Raw genomic sequence first — 19,287 nt, forward strand, 5'->3', positions numbered from 1 at the left:
GTTTTCAATCAAGCCTCCGGGGCCTCGCCCTTCATGCTTCGTTTTCTTTAGTTTTTGAGCCATTTGATGGCTTTGTGTTCCTTCCTGATCGGTTGTGGTAGCAGTTTGAAGACTTTCCTGAAGCCTAATGGAAAAGTGTTTAGTTTTTTGGTTTCGTGGTAATATTCAGCCATAAAACAACAGCTTGAACCAAAGTGGGTTTTCCTCAGTAGTTTGCTGTGCCCCACCCGTCCTATCCCCCCCGCCTCCCATCGATCCCCCATCCTCCTGATTTGGTGCTGCTGGATTATGTCTGGTTTATTCTCCAGCGTGGGATTCGATACCGCCACACATTTGAAGCATCACATTTTTAGGATTTCCTCATGTTACAAAATTTGCCGTTTATTTTCTTCATCTCTGAAATGACGCCCAGTTTCAGTCCAATCTGCTTTAAAGTCCCCCAAAAAGTCCCGAAAGGCGAAGGGCTCCATGTAGACGTCGCGCCGAAGCATAAGCCAGGCTCTCGGATCCCAGAAGCTTTAACGACCTGCTGCTGAAGCGTGACTTCTTATAGCTTTACCACTGCATCCTGCAGGAATCAGGGTTTGGTAGTTTGGGACCGCTCCCGGCTGGACGGACGGCCCCGATGTGTTGGTGCACAGATCTGATGACGAGCATCACCTCCTCTCAGCACCGCCATGAGTCCCCCATCTGTCTGCAGGCTCGAGGACACACACACACACACACACACACACACACACACACACACACACACACACACACACACACACACACACACACACACCCGAGCAGTTCTGTTCTGCTTTCTAAAGAATTACTACATTGATGATCGAGTCTTTGCGACTGTAAGCGGTGAAATTGATCCTCTTGAATACTTTCCTTTCTGTTGAATTACTTTGACTGAATATACCTCAGCAGGACTCCAAACACAAGGTTCACCTTCCGGCTTTTCTGCGTATACAACATTGTAGAATGTATAAGTACTGTCTGTCTTATACTGATCAAGCGTACATAGGAAGCATTCATTTAAAGGACAACCTACTACTGCTACTTTTCTAGTACTACTATTTATGGGGGTATTTCCAGGTTTATATATTATTTTGAGATCCTTCTTGCCAAAGTCGAAGCCTTTCTCTTTGCAGCTTGGCGGCTCGTGTTTCCCCGTTTTGGAGGCCCCGCGGGGCCCGGAGAGCTCGGTCCTGCTCCAGAGCTGTTTCCTAGTTACTTTAGGAGCCAGTTGCCGTTGGCACCATAGGATGTTACTGAAATATTTATCTAAGGAAAGAATTAGAGAAACGGATCTTTTTTCTTAATTCTATACATATAAATATATATATTAACACTTGTAAGATATTCATATTTTATATTTGAACCCGTATGTTATCAAGACTGAATGTAGTGTTTATCTTGCTTATTCAAAGGAAAAAAAAAATCCCCTAAATATTTTTTTTATATATTTTTTTTTTGTGAATTAGCATTTTTTTAATTTTTTTTTTTTAACCGTCAAGACCAAAAAAAAAAAAAAAAAGAGGAGCTGAAACGTGAGCGCACGCCTGGGCGGAGCCTGCCAGCTCGCTCAGACACGTCCTGTGGTCGCTAGGAGGCTCTGGAGCGTCTGCTCTGGAGCGTCTGCTCTGGAGCGTCTGCTCTGGAGCGTCTGCTCTGGAGCGTCTGCTCTGGAGCGTCTGCTCTTATATCTTTTCACTTGTTTTGAGTTGTGGTGGACTTGATTTGGTGTGCTGTCTTTTAACAATCATTTGACTTGTTTTACTTTATGCCTTTTAATTGTTTTGTATTGTGCGAGAGGGCAAGATCACTGGCTTTCTTAGAAGATTTAACATTATCATTTATGCCTTATTGTTATGTAGAAGACATGAGCATTGTAGCATTGTTGTTCTGTGTGTGTGTGTGTGTGCGCGTGTGTGTGTGTGATTTGGAGTGAGCTCCAGTGCTGAGCTCACCTGGTGCATTGTCACTGAAAAAATACAGTGTACTCCGGGCATTTGGGACGATTATGTTGCTACCTATGCTTTCTAGGTGGGCGTTACCTGTGTGAAAAGCTTTACTAATAATTCCAGCAGGTGGGCGTGCGAGTGTGTGCAGAGAGAGAGAGTAGGGGGGGGGGGGGCAAATCTGCAAACCATTATGGTGCGTTTTCCCCCATCTTCCAGCGAGTGTTCGGAGGGATGTTCGTTTGAGCGTCGTCGTCTGGAGGGAGATTGTCTGCTGACGAGCTACATATACCGGCTTTAAGCGAGCCACTGCCGAGCCAGGTTCTGGTTTGTTCTCGTAAATCCACACTTCGTGGTCCACTTGTTTTTAGGAACTCAGTTCTTGGCACTGACTTAGCTGACGATGCTTCAGTTTGTTTTCTTTGGGGAGTAAACAACAACTTGTGGTTCAACCATGCATCAAGAGTTAATATGTTGACCCACCACACTGGTTTGCTGGTTTGTTAATGGCGTCAGAAAGGACACGTGGAGCACCAGTAAGGCAAAAGGAGCTGTTGTATACCTCATTTCTAACTCAAGACTGAGTGAAACCTGCTTTAATCTACTAAAGAAATAAGTAAAATATAAAAAAAAAAAAAAAAAACTACACAAAGTTGTCTGTGGAGAAGCCTGCTCATACCTGTACTTGGTGAAGCTGCCACAAGGGGGAGACAGAGAACACAGCACTCATGAATGTCTGCAGTTTGTCTCTTTGCTCACGTGTTTCACCATCAAACACTGAGGTCATTCTAATAGACGCTATTGCCTTTCATTTAATTTATTTTCCCCTTGTATGCTTGAGGTTTTTTTTTTTTTTTTTTTTTTTTTTTTAATTTGACAATCCTGTTTTTATTTATTTTTTGTTTGTTTTGAAAGTTTGACATCTGACCAGGTACAGGTATGTGCGAGTCTTCCCACAGGACGGCGTGCTGTGGCGGCCCGCTCTCCTGGCGGCACCAACGTTAACCAAAGACTTTCTGACTTGATTGTATCTGAACGCCGCTGCTGCCGCCGCCTCTCGCCCGTCGCCGCCTCCCTGCTCGGCATCCAACCCCCGGCTGCTCGCTCGCCCGCTCGCGCTCACCAGCGTCCTCGGCCCGCCTGCGACCAGTTCCTGGGTTGTTTTTTTTGGGTTTTTTTGCTCTTTTTTTTTTTGCATGCGAATGTGCATCCGGTTTCAGTGCCTGTGGGCGGGGATTGGAGGAGGTGACGGAGGGAGGGAGGGAGGGGGGGGGGGGGGGGGGGGAGGCGAGCGGGCTTCTCCAACAGACACCAACCGATGTGGTAGCTGGGTGATGTTTGTTAATACACACTGAGGGTCGATCCTGTGCACACTGTACCTGCTCAGGACTCTATGTTTTGTATGTCTTGAGCGCTGTTGCTAGGATGTCGTTCTCCCCCCCTCCATCCCTCGCTCTCTCTCTCCCTCTCTTTCTCTCCCTCTCTTTCTCTCCCTCTCTCTCGCTCTCTCTCTCGGACTGTGGTAAAATACTGTTCCTGCCTCTCACGGTGCATCTCCCTTCCTCATCATCTCCACACTGTAGTCCCGGGATATGCACACCCTGCGGTTGTAAGAAAAGAAAAGAAGAAAAAAAAACCCTTCACTGCTGTCTCCCTCTTCCTCCTCCTCCTCCTCCTCCTCACACGCCCCCCGCCCCCCCCCTCCACCACAGACTCTTGATCCGCTGTGACACTATGCATCACGGCCTCGACCTCTGGCCGAGCGGCTTCAGTGACACTTTGTTCAATGCTTTACTCCGAGTGAGGCCGCCAGCCTCACAAGCGCTATCCCAAAGCAAAAATCCAAATATTTAACTTTTGACAAATGCAGATACCAAAGATATCTCTCTGTCCTGTGTGTCTCTGTCTGTTATTTCTCTCTCCCTCTTCCGCCCTGCAGCATGTGTATTAAGAGACAAACCCAGCACTGGCTTTAGTCCTAGCCTCAGTAATTCCAAAGCTTAGATGTATATTTTGGTATATCTCTGAGAAATACTTACGTGGAAAGCGTCTGATTCTCGTTTGTTCGTTGTAATCTCTACTTCTTTTATTTCTTTTTCTGTCACAGCATGGAACTAATTGCAGAACTGTCTTACTCTTGGTAGGTTAAAGAAATAGTATTTTTGTATGTTTTTTGGGTGTGTCATGTGTGTGATTATCAGTTCACAGCCCAAGTGACCATGTCTTTCAACAAGGGAGGAAAGGACAAAAAAAAAAAACAACCCACCATGAGAAAATGCCAACCATGTACATATTCCGTCTGTGTATCTCCAGAAAAGCATTCTGTAAAACATTTCACGTTGGAAGCTTGGGCTCATCTAAAGGAATGTGTCCCCGTTTCCCTTTTTTTCTTACTCTTGCAGTCTTGATACGATTAATTGACTCTCCAGGACTCGAATGTAAAGAGTTTTGGTTTCCTTTGTGGAAATTAACACTGAGGGACACGTCTCCGATCTGACTACAATAAAGAAAAAGAAAGAAAAATACACAAAAAAAAAAAGGTTTAAAAAAAGAAAAAGATAAAAAAAAAAAAAAAGAGGCCTCCAGTCATGGCGGCGTAGAACTGAAAGATTGTGTAGGAGTTTTAAGTATGTGAATCAGGATACATAGTAGATTTTAATGCATTTGTCTGCTGTATTTTTTGTTTTTTGTTTTTATACACATATAAAGATAATCTTTTACTGTAAATGTACAGTTCTCTTTTGTTGTAAACACCATTAAACCATTTTCCAAGTGTTTTTGACAGGTGCGTGGTCTTTTATTGTGAAGTTTCAATACATTCAGGACAGTCTGCCATGAAATACACTAAATACTGCAATTCATAATAACATGTGACCTTTGGGGCGATGATAGGTAAAGAACATGTGATGCAATCTACATGTAAGTTACAAGTATAGACAAAGTGATTAACCAAAGCAGTAGTTAGTAATTATTCATTAAAACGACACTGAAGGAGAAAAAGTGAAGCTTCAGATTGATGAACACGACCGACGCAAAGCTCATGACCACTTCTCATTAGAAATGAGCTCGTCCACTCAGGATGTGAGTGACTTTTCTTCAGATTTCGGTTTGTGCTTCAGTCGTTTTCTGAAGTTTTTAAACATTTCCAAAGTTACTTTCCTTCCATGTTTAATTGTCCTGCTGCTCAACTTCTCCTGAGCTTCAGTCGGTCTGACAGGAACCCTGAAAGGAACCCTGAAAGGATCCTGCAGGAGAAATCTGGGAATTCATTTTCCACTTGTGAATGGAAAAGCGGTTCGAGGTATCAAAGCAGCCCGAGTTCATGATGCTCCCTCCACCCTACTTAGTCGTTAAGAGGTTTTTAAGGTGGTGTTTGCCCACGTTACACTCTACGTGGTGACGTGTGGTCTGTGGAATTCATCTTAGCTTTTCAAGTTGAACAAACATTTTTGTGGAGCGTCAGAGTGCTGCCAGGCGGTTTTAACCAGAGGATATCCTGTTTGTGACGTAATCCACCAGCACACGCTTCTTGTGAAAAAAAAGAAACAAGTAAATAGTACTAAATCTACGAGTTTCAGACTTTTCCAACATCACTAAGCACGTGAAGTCCTATATTCAATATAACTGAAATATAATTGTGTTTTTTTTTTCATTTCATCTTATTTCAGAGCCAATTAATCCCAAAGTTTTCACTTCTGTTTCTTCCCAGGGTAGATTATAATTTGAAGCTGTTGCTCAACAACGTTCATGAAAACAGGAAGAAAATGAAGAAAGAATGAAAAACAACACGGCCTGTTTTTGTATGACCGACAATAAAACTGAATATTTAATTTTGCAATCACACATAAAGCTGCATCCAAAACAAACTCCGATAAAACCCAAGCTGCGGAGTGACTGGATGATTTCTGAATAAACGGCTTGGAGCAGGAGTTTCACATGGAATACTTGAGAAAACGTAATACTTGAGAAAACGTAATACTTCTGTTATTTCAGACGTCGTCGTTTTACATTAAAGCCACTTCCTTTCATCGCCTCACCTGGAATTGCTTCAGTGTTTCTTATTCTTTTTTCTGTTTTCTCTCTGAGTTTCTCTGCTCTGGAGACAATCTGAGAAAAACCCTCTGAGATGAACTGACGGACCGAAGCGACGGCGACTTGAAGCTCTTTCCTCTGTTTCTTCACGCGACGGCGTCACTGTGCAGCTGAGGTGGAACCGCCGCCGGTCAAAGGCGGAGCGAGGCCCTGGTGTGACGGTCAGCAGGAAACACAAAGTTCACACTCTGGATTGATAACCGGCAGTTCCACACTTAAACTGAACGGAACTAAAATGTGTTTTAAGCTGAATGTCTCTTGAAACGTCTCTTCCCTCTCAGTGGCTCCTGATCTCTGTGGAAGGTTTCCTGGTTTTATCCTAAATGCTGGAAACTGCAGAACAACGTTCCGACACGTTTTATTGCAAAACACTTTGGAATTGAAGTCAGAAATTCTAATTAAATTAAATTCTCATTAGAATTCAGGTTTTTGTGCTTCTTCACACTCTGGGTTCTGCGGCTGTCGGAGGAACAAATCGGCCTTGATTTCATTTCCATGTTTGTGTCTTGAAATGTGCCGTCAGAGCGACGCAGTGGTGCAGTGGTCAGCTCTCAACAACATGGATTCACCCCCAAAGGAGTAAGACGCCTTCTTACTTTCTACTTTCTACGTTTCAGAATGGGTTCTCCCTGTGTCTGCATGTTCTCCCTGTGTCTGCATGTTCTCCCTGTGTCTGCATGTTCCCCTGTGTTTGCATGTTCTCCCTGTGTCTGCAGGTTCTCCCTGTGTCTGCATGTTCTCCCTGTGTCTGCATGTTCTCCCTGTGTCTGCATGTTCTCCCTGTGTCTGCAGGTTCTCCCTGTGTCTGCATGTTCTCCCTGTGTTTGCATGTTCTCCCTGTGTCTGCAGGTTCTCCCTGTGTCTGCATGTTCTCCCTGTGTTTGCAGGTTCTCCCTGTGTCTGCATGTTCTCCCTGTGTTTGCATGTTCTCCCTGTGTCTGCATGTTCTCCCTGTGTTTGCATGTTCTCCCTGTGTCTGCATGTTCTCCCTGTGTTTGCAGGTTCTCCCTGTGTCTGCACTTTCTCCCTGTGTTTGCACTTTCTCTCTTTGTTTGCAGGTTCTCCCTGTGTCTGCATGTTCTCCCTGTGTTTGCATGTTCTCCCTGTGTCTGCATGTTCTCCCTGTGTTTGCAGGTTCTCCCTGTGTCTGCAGGTTCTCCCTGTGTCTGCACGTTCTCCCTGTGTCTGCATGTTCTCCCCTTGTTTGCATGTTCTCCCTGTGTCTGCATGTTCTCCCTGTGTTTGCATGTTCTCCCTGTGTCTGCAGGTTCTCCCTGTGTTTGCATGTTCTCCCTGTGTTTGCAGGTTCTCCCTGTGTCTGCACGTTATCCCTGTGTCTGCACGTTATCCCTGTGTCTGCATGTTCTCCCTGTGTTTGCATGTTCTCCCTGTGTTTGCATGTTCTCCCCTTGTTTGCATGTTCTCCCTGTGTTTGCATGTTCTCCCTGTGTTTGCATGTTCTCCCTGTGTCTGCACGTTATCCCTGTGTCTGCATGTTCTCCCTGTGTTTGCATGTTCTCCCTGTGTTTGCATGTTCTCCCTGTGTTTGCATGTTCTCCCTGTGTCTGCATGTTCTCCCTGTGTTTGCATGTTCTCCCTGTGTCTGCATGTTCTCCCTGTGTTTGCATGTTCTCCCTGTGTCTGAATGTTCTCCCTGTGTCTGCAGGTTCTCCCTGTGTCTGCAGGTTCTCCCTGTGTTTGCACGTTCTCCCTGTGTCTGCAGGTTCTCCCTGTGTCTGCACGTTCTCCCTGTGTTTGCATGTTCTCCCTGTGTCTGCAGGTTCTCCCTGTGTCTGCATGTTCTCCCTGTGTTTGCATGTTCTCCCCTTGTTTGCAGGTTCTCCCTGTGTCTGCAGGTTCTCCCTGTGTCTGCAGGTTCTCCCTGTGTCTGCATGTTCTCCCTGTGTTTGCAGGTTCTCCCTGTGTCTGCATGTTCTCCCTGTGTCTGCACGTTCTCCCTGTGTCTGCAGGTTCTCCCTGTGTCTGCAGGTTCTCCCTGTGTTTGCAGGTTCTCCCCGTGTTTGCATGTTCTCCCTGTGTCTGCATGTTCTCCCTGTGTTTGCATGTTCTCCCTGTGTCTGCATGTTCTCCCTGTGTTTGCATGTTCTCCCTGTGTCTGCATGTTCTCCCTGTGTTTGCATGTTCTCCCTGTGTCTGCAGGTTCTCCCTGTGTTTGCATGTTCTCCCCTTGTTTGCAGGTTCTCCCTGTGTCTGCAGGTTCTCCCTGTGTCTGCATGTTCTCCCTGTGTCTGCATGTTCTCCCTGTGTTTGCATGTTCTCCCTGTGTCTGCAGGTTCTCCCTGTGTCTGCATGTTCTCCCCTTGTTTGCAGGTTCTCCCTGTGTCTGCAGGTTCTCCCTGTGTCTGCAGGTTCTCCCTGTGTCTGCATGTTCTCCCTGTGTCTGCATGTTCTCCCTGTGTTTGCATGTTCTCCCTGTGTCTGCATGTTCTCCCTGTGTCTGCACGTTCTCCCTGTGTCTGCAGGTTCTCCCTGTGTCTGCAGGTTCTCCCTGTGTTTGCATGTTCTCCCCTGTGTCTGCATGTTCTCCCTGTGTTTGCAGGTTGTATTGCGGGTCAATGTGAGTGTTTGTCCCGTGATGGACTGACCATAGTGACTCCTGCTGGGACAGAAATCCCATCATGCACTGCAATCAGAGCCTCCAAAGCTTTAACGTTGATCAGATGTTCCAGAAAACGTTTTATATTGAAAGAGTTTGTATGTTTCCTGTTTTTTCACTTCCGTGCGGCCGAGGACTCACAGTCTGGATTGTTCTATTGCTGCTTTGTAAAAACTCTGTGTCGCCTTCTTTCTTATATTCTGGTTGCTGTTCTGCTTTATGGCACAGGAGTTCTGTCCTTTAATAGATTTTCTCACCTCAGGTTTGTTTTTCTTCGCTGCTCTTTTCTGCGTTTAAAAGAAATAAAATGAAAGTTGATGAGAAAACGTGGAGACGGAGTGGAATCCTTTGAAGAGTCTTTATAGTCCTACCTTCTTTTTAGTGGGCTCCAGTCCCTGGTCGAGGTCAGCGTCTTTCGGCCTCTCCAGTTCCTCAACAGACAAACAAGACAACAGTAAATAAAAAAACACGGCAGCAGAGTTCAGAAACACGAGAGTTTTACTGACCTGATAGGTGCCGTCATCCTCCTTTCATTTCATGGAGAGAAGAACAAAGAACAAACACGTGAGTTTGGTAGGATTCGGTGAACAGTTGAGGAGTGGAAGAGGAGGAAGTTGGTCAAACGTGACGGTTGTAGACTTACTGACGGTGGAGCCACTGTGATGTTGAGATACTGCAGCAAAGAGGAAAGAGAAAGGTGGTTTGGTCAGTCGACATGAAGCTCCTCTGGTTTCTACGGAGGGACGGATGTGAACCAGGGACTCAGATTTACACTGAGAGTTTCAGTGAAAACGTTTCAGAATACTTTCTGAATACTAATAGATCCTTTTACAAACTATGTACACTCTTTTATGGATCTTTCCTCTGAGATCCAAGATTGAAACACCCGCCAATATTTTTTTTAAATACTTTTCCCGTTATTTATTTATTCATTTATTCATTCATTCATTCATTCATTCATTCATTCATTCATTCATTCATTCATTCATTCATTTATTTATTTATTTATTTATTTATTTATTTATTTATTTATTTATTTATTTATTTATTTATTTATTTATACATACATACATACATACATACATACATACATACATACATACATACATACATACATACATACATACATGCATACATATTTATTTATTCATTTATTCATTCATTTATTTATTTATTCATTCATACATACATATTTAGTTATTTATTCATTTATTCATTCATTCGTTTATTTATTTATTTATTTATTTATTTATTTATTTATTTATTTATTTATTCATACATACATACATACATACATACATACATACATACATACATACATACATACTTACTTATTTATTTATTTATTTATTTATATATATATAATAATAATAATAATAATAATAATAATAATAATAATAATAATAATAATAATAATAATAATAATAATCTTAAGTGTTTGTCCCGGCAGTGGGTGGAGGGTTTGACATTCAGATGTATCTCTGTTTACTTCTTTTTTTATTTTTTTTACACTGTTATATTTCACACAGTCTGTCCATATCGTTTAAAATGTTCTAAACTAGGTAAGATTTATGTGTCTAAAATTGTTTAAAACAAAATAATCAATCCAGAAAATTAAAGTTAAAAACATTTTTTTCTTTTAAATGAACAAAATCAGCTTCTATTAAACAAGACATCAATATTAGTACTTTAAAAAATCCTAATTTGTGCAGTAATTTCCTATAATAACATTTGATGAAGTGTTTGGATGACCGACCACTGTTTATAAGTACTTGATTACATTTATAGTTACTGATTTAAATACTGTAGTAGTGGAGTGAAACATCAGTTTATTACAGTTTATAATTAATACATTAAATAAAAGTATAATTAATTTACATGGAACTAAAATTTATTCTTTCTTGATTACATAAATACTCACTGCTTTAAATACTGTAATAGAAGGTTTACTGTTCTCATCACTGAAAGTAGTAATAGATTACTGTAATAGTTACGAGAAAATATTGTAAACACGATAGCAATTGAATTATTTTACTAGTACCTGAACTTCATTACTTAATTACATCTGGAGTTGGAATTTACTGTATCAAATACTCTAGTAGACGAGTTACTCTACATGTAACTGTACTTGATTACAGTCAAAGTTACGAGCCGTGAAATTGTTCTGATTATAAAACCTCAATATCAGCTGGAATATCGAATTATGATCCGTTTACGTGGAGGGAAGACGGCGGAGCAAATCTGTGAGATGAATTTCTTCTTCACGTTCATCCATGAATTTATTGATAAAATTCATCCGACTTTCTTCGTCGTTTGAATCGTTTCATCTAAAAAAGAGTCTGAAGGTTTCTGGGATGTATTTCAGCCTCTGAGGATCTTCTACAGTGTGAATGTTTAATTTAATCAAAGTCCAGTTTCAGTCTGAATTCACTGATATTAGAAAAGAGTCCGTCAGTAATCAATATAAAAGAGAGTAAATACTTTGTGTTTTCACCGTCGCAAAGAGGAAAACAAACAAACTCAACAAACCTTTTCTCTGAAGAAGAAAACGGTGAAGATGATGCAATAGATCAGGAGGAACACGTCCAGGAAGTAACAGATTACCATGTGGCTGAAGAAAGTCTCTGGAGTGGAGAAAGAAGGAATGAAGTTACTCTTTCTGCAGGAGAGTACTGTGTATCTGGTGTATCTGGTGTATCTAGTGTATCTGGTGTATTTGGTGTATCTAGTGTATCTGGTGTATCTGGTGTATCTAGTGAATCTGGTGTATTTAGTGTATCTGGTGTATCTGGTGTATCTGGTGTATTTAGTGTATCTGGTGTATCTAGTGAATCTAGTGTATCTAGTGTATCTAGTGTATTTAGTGTATCTAGTGTATCTAGTGTATCTGGTGTATCTAGTGTATTTAGTGTATCTGGTGTATCTAGTGTATCTGGTGTATCTAGTGTATTTAGTGTATCTAGTGTATCTGGTGTATTTGGTGTATCTAGTGTATTTAGTGTATCTAGTGTATCTGGTGTATTTGGTGTATCTAGTGTATTTAGTGTATCTAGTGTATCTGGTGTATTTGGTGTATCTAGTGTATCTGGTGTATCTAGTGTATTTAGTGTATCTGGTGTATCTAGTGTATCTGGTGTATCTAGTGTATTTAGTGTATCTAGTGTATCTGGTGTATTTGGTGTATCTAGTGTATTTAGTGTATCTAGTGTATCTGGTGTATTTGGTGTATCTAGTGTATTTAGTGTATCTAGTGTATCTAGTGTATTTAGTGTATCTAGTGTATCTGGTGTATTTGGTGTATCTAGTGTATTTAGTGTATCTAGTGTATCTAGTGTATCTGGTGTATCTAGTGTATCTGGTGTATTTGGTGTATCTAGTGTATCTGGTGTATTTGGTGTATCTAGTGTATCTAGTGTATTTAGTGTATCTTGTGTATCTGGTGTATTTGTTGTATTTAGTGTATCTGGTGTATTTGGTGTATTTAGTGTATCTGGTGTATCTGGTGTATTTGGTGTATCTAGTGTATCTTGTGTATTTGGTGTATCTAGTGTATCTAGTGTATCTTGTGTATTTGGTGTATCTAGTGTATCTAGTGTATCTAGTGTATTTAGTGTATCTAGTGTATCTGGTGTATTTGGTGTATCTAGTGTATTTAGTGTATCTAGTGTATTTAGTGTATCTTGTGTATCTGGTGTATTTGTTGTATTTAGTGTATCTGGTGTATTTGGTGTATTTAGTGTATCTGGTGTATCTGGTGTATTTGGTGTATCTAGTGTATCTTGTGTATTTGGTGTATCTAGTGTATCTAGTGTATCTTGTGTATTTGGTGTATCTAGTGTATTTAGTGTATCTGGTGTATCTGGTGTATCTAGTGTATTTAGTGTATCTGGTGTATCTAGTGTATCTGGTGTATCTTGTGTATTTGGTGTATCTAGTGTATCTAGTGTATCTTGTGTATTTGGTGTATCTAGTGTATTTAGTGTATCTGGTGTATCTGGTGTATCTGGTGTATTTAGTGTATCTGGTGTATCTAGTGAATCTAGTGTATCTAGTGTATCTGGTGTATCTAGTGTATTTAGTGTATCTGGTGTATCTGGTGTATCTAGTGTATTTAGTGTATCTGGTGTATCTAGTGTATCTGGTGTATCTAGTGTATTTAGTGTATCTAGTGTATCTGGTGTATTTGGTGTATCTAGTGTATTTAGTGTATCTAGTGTATCTGGTGTATTTGGTGTATCTAGTGTATTTAGTGTATCTAGTGTATCTAGTGTATCTGGTGTATCTAGTGTATTTAGTGTATCTAGTGTATCTGGTGTATTTGGTGTATCTAGTGTATCTAGTGTATCTAGTGTATTTAGTGTATCTTGTGTATCTGGTGTATTTGTTGTATTTAGTGTATCTGGTGTATTTGGTGTATTTAGTGTATCTGGTGTATCTGGTGTATTTGGTGTATCTAGTGTATCTTGTGTATTTGGTGTATCTAGTGTATCTGGTGTATCTGGTGTATTTGGTGTATCTAGTGTATCTTGTGTATTTGGTGTATCTAGTGTATCTAGTGTATCTAGTGTATTTAGTGTATCTAGTGTATCTGGTGTATTTGGTGTATCTAGTGTATCTAGTGTATTTAGTGTATCTGGTGTATTTGGTGTATTTAGTGTATCTGGTGTATCTGGTGTATTTGGTGTATCTAGTGTATCTTGTGTATTTGGTGTATCTAGTGTATCTAGTGTATCTGGTGTATTTGGTGTATTTAGTGTATCTGCACCTTCACTGCAAAGTTTGACCAACTTTTAAAGTTAAACTGCATCAGTTTAATCAGAGTTTATTTTTCGTTGCTTTAGGACGTTTTGAGCTTTTATTTTATTTTGCACCAGAATGATTCATTAAAATGACTTTATTTTGACGTTGGAGGAATTCTTGGTCGTACTTGTTTGGTTTTCGCCCCAAAAATAGAGAGAAAGTCATGAAGTCTGATCTGCACCACAACAACGGAACACTTCAGTTCTCAGGTAACGACTTCACTGTGTTCCGGTCCGGACCTCTCAGGGTGGGACTGGACCGCATGTGGCCGCTGACATGAAACCAGTTGGACACTCCTGCTTCAGAGGCCTGAAGTCCTGCAGCCGACTGGGCAAAGGAGCAACGTGTTCCCGGCTGGAGGCCCGGCTGGTTCCCGGCTGGAGGCCCGGCTAGAGGCCCGGCTGGAGGCCCGGCTGGAGGCCCGGCTGGAGGCCCGGCTGGAGGCCCGGCTGGAGGCCCGGCTGGTTCCCGGCTGGAGGCCCGGCTGGAGGCCCGGCTGGAGGCCCGTCCAGGACGGCGAACCGTTACTGCACTTCATGAACCACTCCAGATAAAAATGGGACGTGTTTGTGTGTCGGTGTGCGTTTGGCCGCCGCACAGCGCAAGATGGAAAGTGGCGGCGGCTCGGCGAAGCACGTTGACTGAGAGGTCGGGGACAGGAAGCTCCACATCTCCACTTCAGCCTGATGGTTCTGCTCTGAGGTCGAGCCGGGGCCCGTTTATCTCTGAGTGCGGTTGGAACAGAAACCGTGTCGTGAGAAGACTTCCTGCTCGCGTCTTCATCCAGGAAAAGGTGATTTTGCTGGTGGGTAAGATTTCCCCTGAACGGTGAGACCCAGACAGCCTCTGTGTGTTTGTCTCCTGTTTGCTGGACGCAGTGAAAACAAGCCGCCAGGGAACAAACCAGATCATCTCAAACCTGCCGACAGAACCACGTCTGGCCCACGACACCGATCCTCCCGACTCAGCAGATGTGAACCATTTTAAAGTGTCTGGCTTCTTCGCCCTGCAGCCACAAGGTTTCTGCTGCAGCCCCGCAACTGTTAAATCTGCTTTTTTACTCAAATAATCCAACAAGCAAAACCATTTGAAGCTTTAATGACATTTCACACAGTGGGAGTTACTTCCTGCAGGACCTTTTTATTTAAAACAAATCATTCCTCTTTTCTTGGTTTTTAGCCGAACCTTCTGTTTCAAACAAGAGTGTGTTTATGAATTTAAAAGTGATTATAAAACCTCATTATAATTCAGTGAATGTTTCACAGACGTTTATGCTTTGATTGGATTTTTTCCTGCACGTCAGATTATATATCAAAACCCTGGGAAAACTTTTGTCCTTTTGTTTTAGTGCAAGTGCAAAGTTAAAATGTAAATGAACTTAACACTTAAATGAGAATGTTTTGTCCCAAACAGTTGTGAATAGATAAGCAACAGACCGACAAAGAGATGAATCCAACAATTTCTTTAAACTGCTTTTAGTTTAAACTAGTTTTAGTTTAAACTGCTTTTAGTTTAAACTAGTTTCAGTTTAAACTAGTTTTAGTTTAAACTGCTTTTATTTTAAACTGCTTTTTGTTTAAACTACTTTTAGTTTAAACTAGTTTTAGTTTAAACTACTTTTAGTTTAAACTGCTTTTAGTTTAAACTAGTTTTAGTTTAAACTAGTTTTAGTTTAAACTGCTTTTAGTTTAAACTGCTTTTAGTTTAAACTACTTTTATTTTAAACTGCTTTTTGTTTAAACTACTTTTAGTTTAAACTAGTTTTAGTTTAAACTGCTTTTAGTTTAAACTCGTTTTAGTTTAAACTACTTTTAGTTTAAACTGCTTTTACTTTAAACTAGTTTTAGTTTAAACTAGTTTTAGTTTAAACTGCTTTTATTTTAAACTGCTTTTTGTTTAAACTACTTTTAGTTTAAACTAGTTTTAGTTTAAACTACTTTTAGTTTAAACTGCTTTTAGTTTAAACTCGTTTTAGTTTAAACTGCTTTTAGTTTAAACTAGTTTTAGTTTAAACTAGTTTTAGTTTAAACTGCTTTTAGTTTAAACTACTTTTAGTTTAAACTGCTTTTAGTTTAAACTAGTTTTGGTTTAAACTAGTTTTAGTTTAAACTGCTTTTATTTTAAACTGCTTTTTGTTTAAACTAGTTTTAGTTTAAACTAGTTTTATTTTAAACTACTTTTAGTTTAAACTGCTTTTAGTTTAAACTAGTTTTAGTTTAAACTACTTTTAGTTTAAACTGCTTTTAGTTTAAACTCGTTTTAGTTTAAATTACTTTTAGTTTAAACTGCTTTTAGTTTAAACTAGTTTTAGTTTAAACTAGTTTTAGTTTAAACTGCTTTTAGTTTAAACTGCTTTTAGTTTAAACTACTTTTATTTTAAACTGCTTTTTGTTTAAACTACTTTTAGTTTAAACTACTTTTAGTTTAAACTGCTTTTAGTTTAAACTAGTTTTAGTTTAAACTGCTTTTATTTTAAACTGCTTTTTGTTTAAACTACTTTTAGTTTAAACTAGTTTTAGTTTAAACTACTTTTAGTTTAAACTGCTTTTAGTTTAAACTCGTTTTAGTTTAAACTACTTTTAGTTTAAACTGCTTTTAGTTTAAACTAGTTTTAGTTTGAACTAGTTTTAGTTTAAACTGCTTTTAGTTTAAACTGCTTTTAGTTTAAACTAGTTTTAGTTTAAACTACTTTTAGTTTAAACTGCTTTTTGTTTAAACTGCTTTTAATTTAAACTGCTTTTTGTTTAAACTACTTTTTGTTTAAACTGATTTTAGTTTAAACTAGTTTTAGTTTAAACTACTTTTAGTTTAAACTGCTTTTTGTTTAAACTGCTTTTAATTTAAACTGCTTTTTGTTTAAACAGCTTTTAGTTTAAACTGATTTTTAGTTTAAACTGCTTTTAGTTTAAATTGATTTTAGTTTAAACGGCTTTTTGCAAGTAACTTAATTTGGCGGGCCAAACATCGACGTCTCTCCGTGGCTCCAGAAGAACAAACCACCTGCTCTCATTTCAGAGGCTGAAATCCAAAAAAAGCATAAAATGAGCATTTAACATTAAATAAAAGTCAATATAGTGTAATTGTATCTTGACATTAGGTAAGATAATCAATGTGGCTGAATTCTTGTATTAGGTTTTATAATCTTGGATCATCAACTAAAACACTATATAATATAACTATTTAAATCATATTTCATTAAAACTCATGACAGGTCAGATTTGCTTGTCAAGTCGAGTTTGTTTTAAAAAAATACGTCAAATATGTATTTTCTGTGGGGGCTGTAGAGTTTATTTTTATTTTTTATGATTGATATTATTATTAAATCTTCTCAGTTTCTCCTAGTGAATTAAGGTGCAATAAACATTCTTACCGCACAATCAAAGCAAATATTAAAATAATAGTTTTAATTCCCACAAATGTTGAACTGTGTCTTATCAAAGCATCTGATTTGAATTTATTAGTAATGCATTTAAACTATTTAACCTCTGAATACTCTGTAGTACATGTTACTAGAGATTATACTGCATTTAAAACTATCGGAGAAAATGTTTGTATAAAAAAGAAATGCTGCACAAAAGCTAATAAACTCTCACTGATTTATTAAAATGACAATTAATTTCAGTGATAATTAAATACATCTTTAAAGAAAACTGCACAGATTATGTCATTCTGCCATGATTATCACAAGTTATTGTTTCTCATTCAGTCTTTAGTATCTACCAGTGCCTTTCTAAACTATTGGCTCAACTAACTTTATAACTTAAATCACAACTGAATTTTATTCTTGAATACCAGATATTCTATATTTGGTTCTATGTTTGACTGCTTTGCTGAAAAGACGTGTTGAAGGTGGTGAAAACATCAAACATATTTCTGTTTTTCATAAATTGAGAAAACCGACAATGAGAGAATCCTGGGATTCAGAGCAACAGATCGGCTCTGTGAGGAGAAGCTCTGTGAGGAGAAGCTCTGTGAGGAGAAGCTCTGTGAGGAGAAGCTCTGTGAGGAGAAGCTCTGCTTCACGTCGCAGTGCTCAGGGAGTTCTTCCTCACAGACCTTCATCCAGATACTCTTCTTCAGTTTCCACTGTCAGTAAAGCGTCTGCGGGGAAACAACTGACTAATTCATGCTTTATTTTCCATCACTGTGAATGTGACAAGGCAACAAGGCAACAAGGCAACAAGGCAACAAGGCAACAAGGCAACAAGGCAACAAGGCAACAAGCCAACAAGGCAACAAGGCACACTGGAGACCCTGAGAGGGTTTTTTGATGAGTAGAAAAAAAAGAATAGATTCACTCCCTCTGCGGCTGTGAAACGCAGGTTCTCAAACTAAACTCCCCAAACTGAATATTTCACACGCGATGTGAAAGCCAGTGCCAGACAGAGAGCCATGAGCACGTAAGCGGTGAACTTTGAGACAAGATCAGAAGGTTTCATCAGATTGTCATTTATTTTGGGGTCATCAAGGAGCAGCATCAGTACCTCTGCGTCTCCGTTTCCTGTGTTCTGCAGCTGCTTTTAGTGTAACCAGTGGAAAGTAGAAAAGTAAAAAACAGCCTGCTGTGCTTCAGTTTTACTGCAAAGAGAAAAATAATCTCCTTTTTTAGTTGATGGGAAACGTTCTGCTCCCTTCAGATCGTTTCTCTATGAAACGGTGGTGAAAACAAATCAATCCTGCTTTTACAATCCGAGGGTAGAAATCTAGGTTTTTAATTTAAATGTTTATTTTAGATTTGAATGTTAAAATACTACCACTGCTCCTGAGTAGAAATACTTATGAGGGATGAGGATTTCTACTTTGGGAGGGTTTATCTCGTTATTCCAACATCAATCAAGCATGTTTTGTTCTTTAACCATCGAGGTCAATCACTTCCCCGTGACACTGAAGTCTAGAACCTCTAATGGACTCTTTAGGTGTGTTTATAGCTCTGCTCCCTATAGACTCACCTCAAGACTGATTGTTTATGTTTGTGACTAATTGTTGTTTTTTTTAATTGATTCCATGTGAGATGCAATTTGCGGTACATTTTTATTCTTGCTGACTGTATATAAAGGTTCACTGATATGATTGAGGGAGTGGGTTGTGAGCACGATTGTCTGGTGTTTTATGTCTTATTGTTGTCCAGAGTTACACTTATTATGTATTGTGCTGTTAGTGAAACTGCGTGTCAAATGTTTTATGTTCTGTGTCTTTATGTTCTGTGTTCCTTAGGTCCTCCTTGTAAACGAGATGTTGCATCTCAAGGGGCTTTCCTTACAATAAATACAAATTCTAATAAATTCAAATTCTAAATTCTAAATTCAAATTCAGGATAATAAAACTGGTTTGTCTCTTACCTGAACAAGAAACAGCTGCCGGGAGCAAAGTGAGAACAAACACACCTGTCCTCAGCGAGTCCATGGTTCATCTCTCCTCTCCTCTCCTCTCCTCTCCTCTCCTCTCCTCTCCTCTCCTCTCCTCTCCTCTTCCCTCCTCAGTCTGTTTGCTTCACGCTGATCAGAGGACGTGGCTGAAGGCAGCACAGCCAGTGGACTGACACTGAGACACTGAGACACTGAGACACTGAGACACTGAGACAAAGCTCCTCCTACCCCCCCCCCCCCCTCCCCCCGCCGCTCTCACACTGCCTCTGATTCGCTCGCCTCAAAAAAATACTTCAACTGCCACTTCCACCTCATCAAATATATAGTACTCGTCTGTCTGTACCTGACAGGAATAAACGTCATCAAGGAGCAAATGTGTCTTTGCATCTGTTAGAATCTAGAACTCAACAGTTTTTTATCATATAAAATAGAAAAAATAAACATTCTCTTATGTTTTCTG

The 19,287-nt window shown here is 39.8% G+C and overlaps 1 protein-coding gene across 2 annotated transcripts; it reads right to left on the bottom strand.

Moving 5' to 3' along the window:
- Window positions 1–4,732: 4,732 nt before the first annotated feature.
- LOC308118530 (uncharacterized protein) lies at window positions 4,733–19,036 on the bottom strand. 2 transcript variants are annotated; one of them, XM_080477984.1, is made up of 7 exons: window positions 18,801–19,036; window positions 11,191–11,285; window positions 9,305–9,334; window positions 9,168–9,188; window positions 9,033–9,092; window positions 8,919–8,948; window positions 4,733–6,194 (listed from the first exon to the last, which is right to left on the bottom strand). In XM_080477984.1, the coding sequence occupies exons 1-7, from the start codon at window positions 18,862–18,864 to the stop codon at window positions 6,144–6,146; spliced, it is 351 nt and encodes a 116-aa protein (XP_080334110.1). In that variant the 5' UTR covers window positions 18,865–19,036; the 3' UTR covers window positions 4,733–6,143. The 2 variants fall into 2 exon arrangements, with proteins under 2 accessions (XP_080334110.1, XP_080334111.1); XM_080477985.1 differs by having other exon boundaries at window positions 18,846–18,984.
- Between the last annotated feature and the right edge of the window lie 251 nt (window positions 19,037–19,287).

Source organism: Lipophrys pholis (assembly GCF_963383615.2).
Source record: "Lipophrys pholis genome assembly, chromosome: 13".
Classification (NCBI taxonomy): Eukaryota; Metazoa; Chordata; class Actinopteri; order Blenniiformes; family Blenniidae; genus Lipophrys; species Lipophrys pholis.

Coding starts and splice junctions, on each gene's coding strand:
- LOC308118530 (XM_080477984.1), bottom strand. CDS start 18,864: ATGGACTCGCTGAGGACAGGTGTGTTTGTTCTCACTTTGCTCCCGGCA. Junction 11,286..18,800: donor GGCAGCTGTTTCTTGTTCAG/GTAAGAGACAAA, acceptor TCTCCACTCCAG/AGACTTTCTTCAGCCACATG. Junction 8,949..9,032: donor TGGAGCCCACTAAAAAGAAG/GTAGGACTATAA, acceptor TTTTAAACGCAG/AAAAGAGCAGCGAAGAAAAA.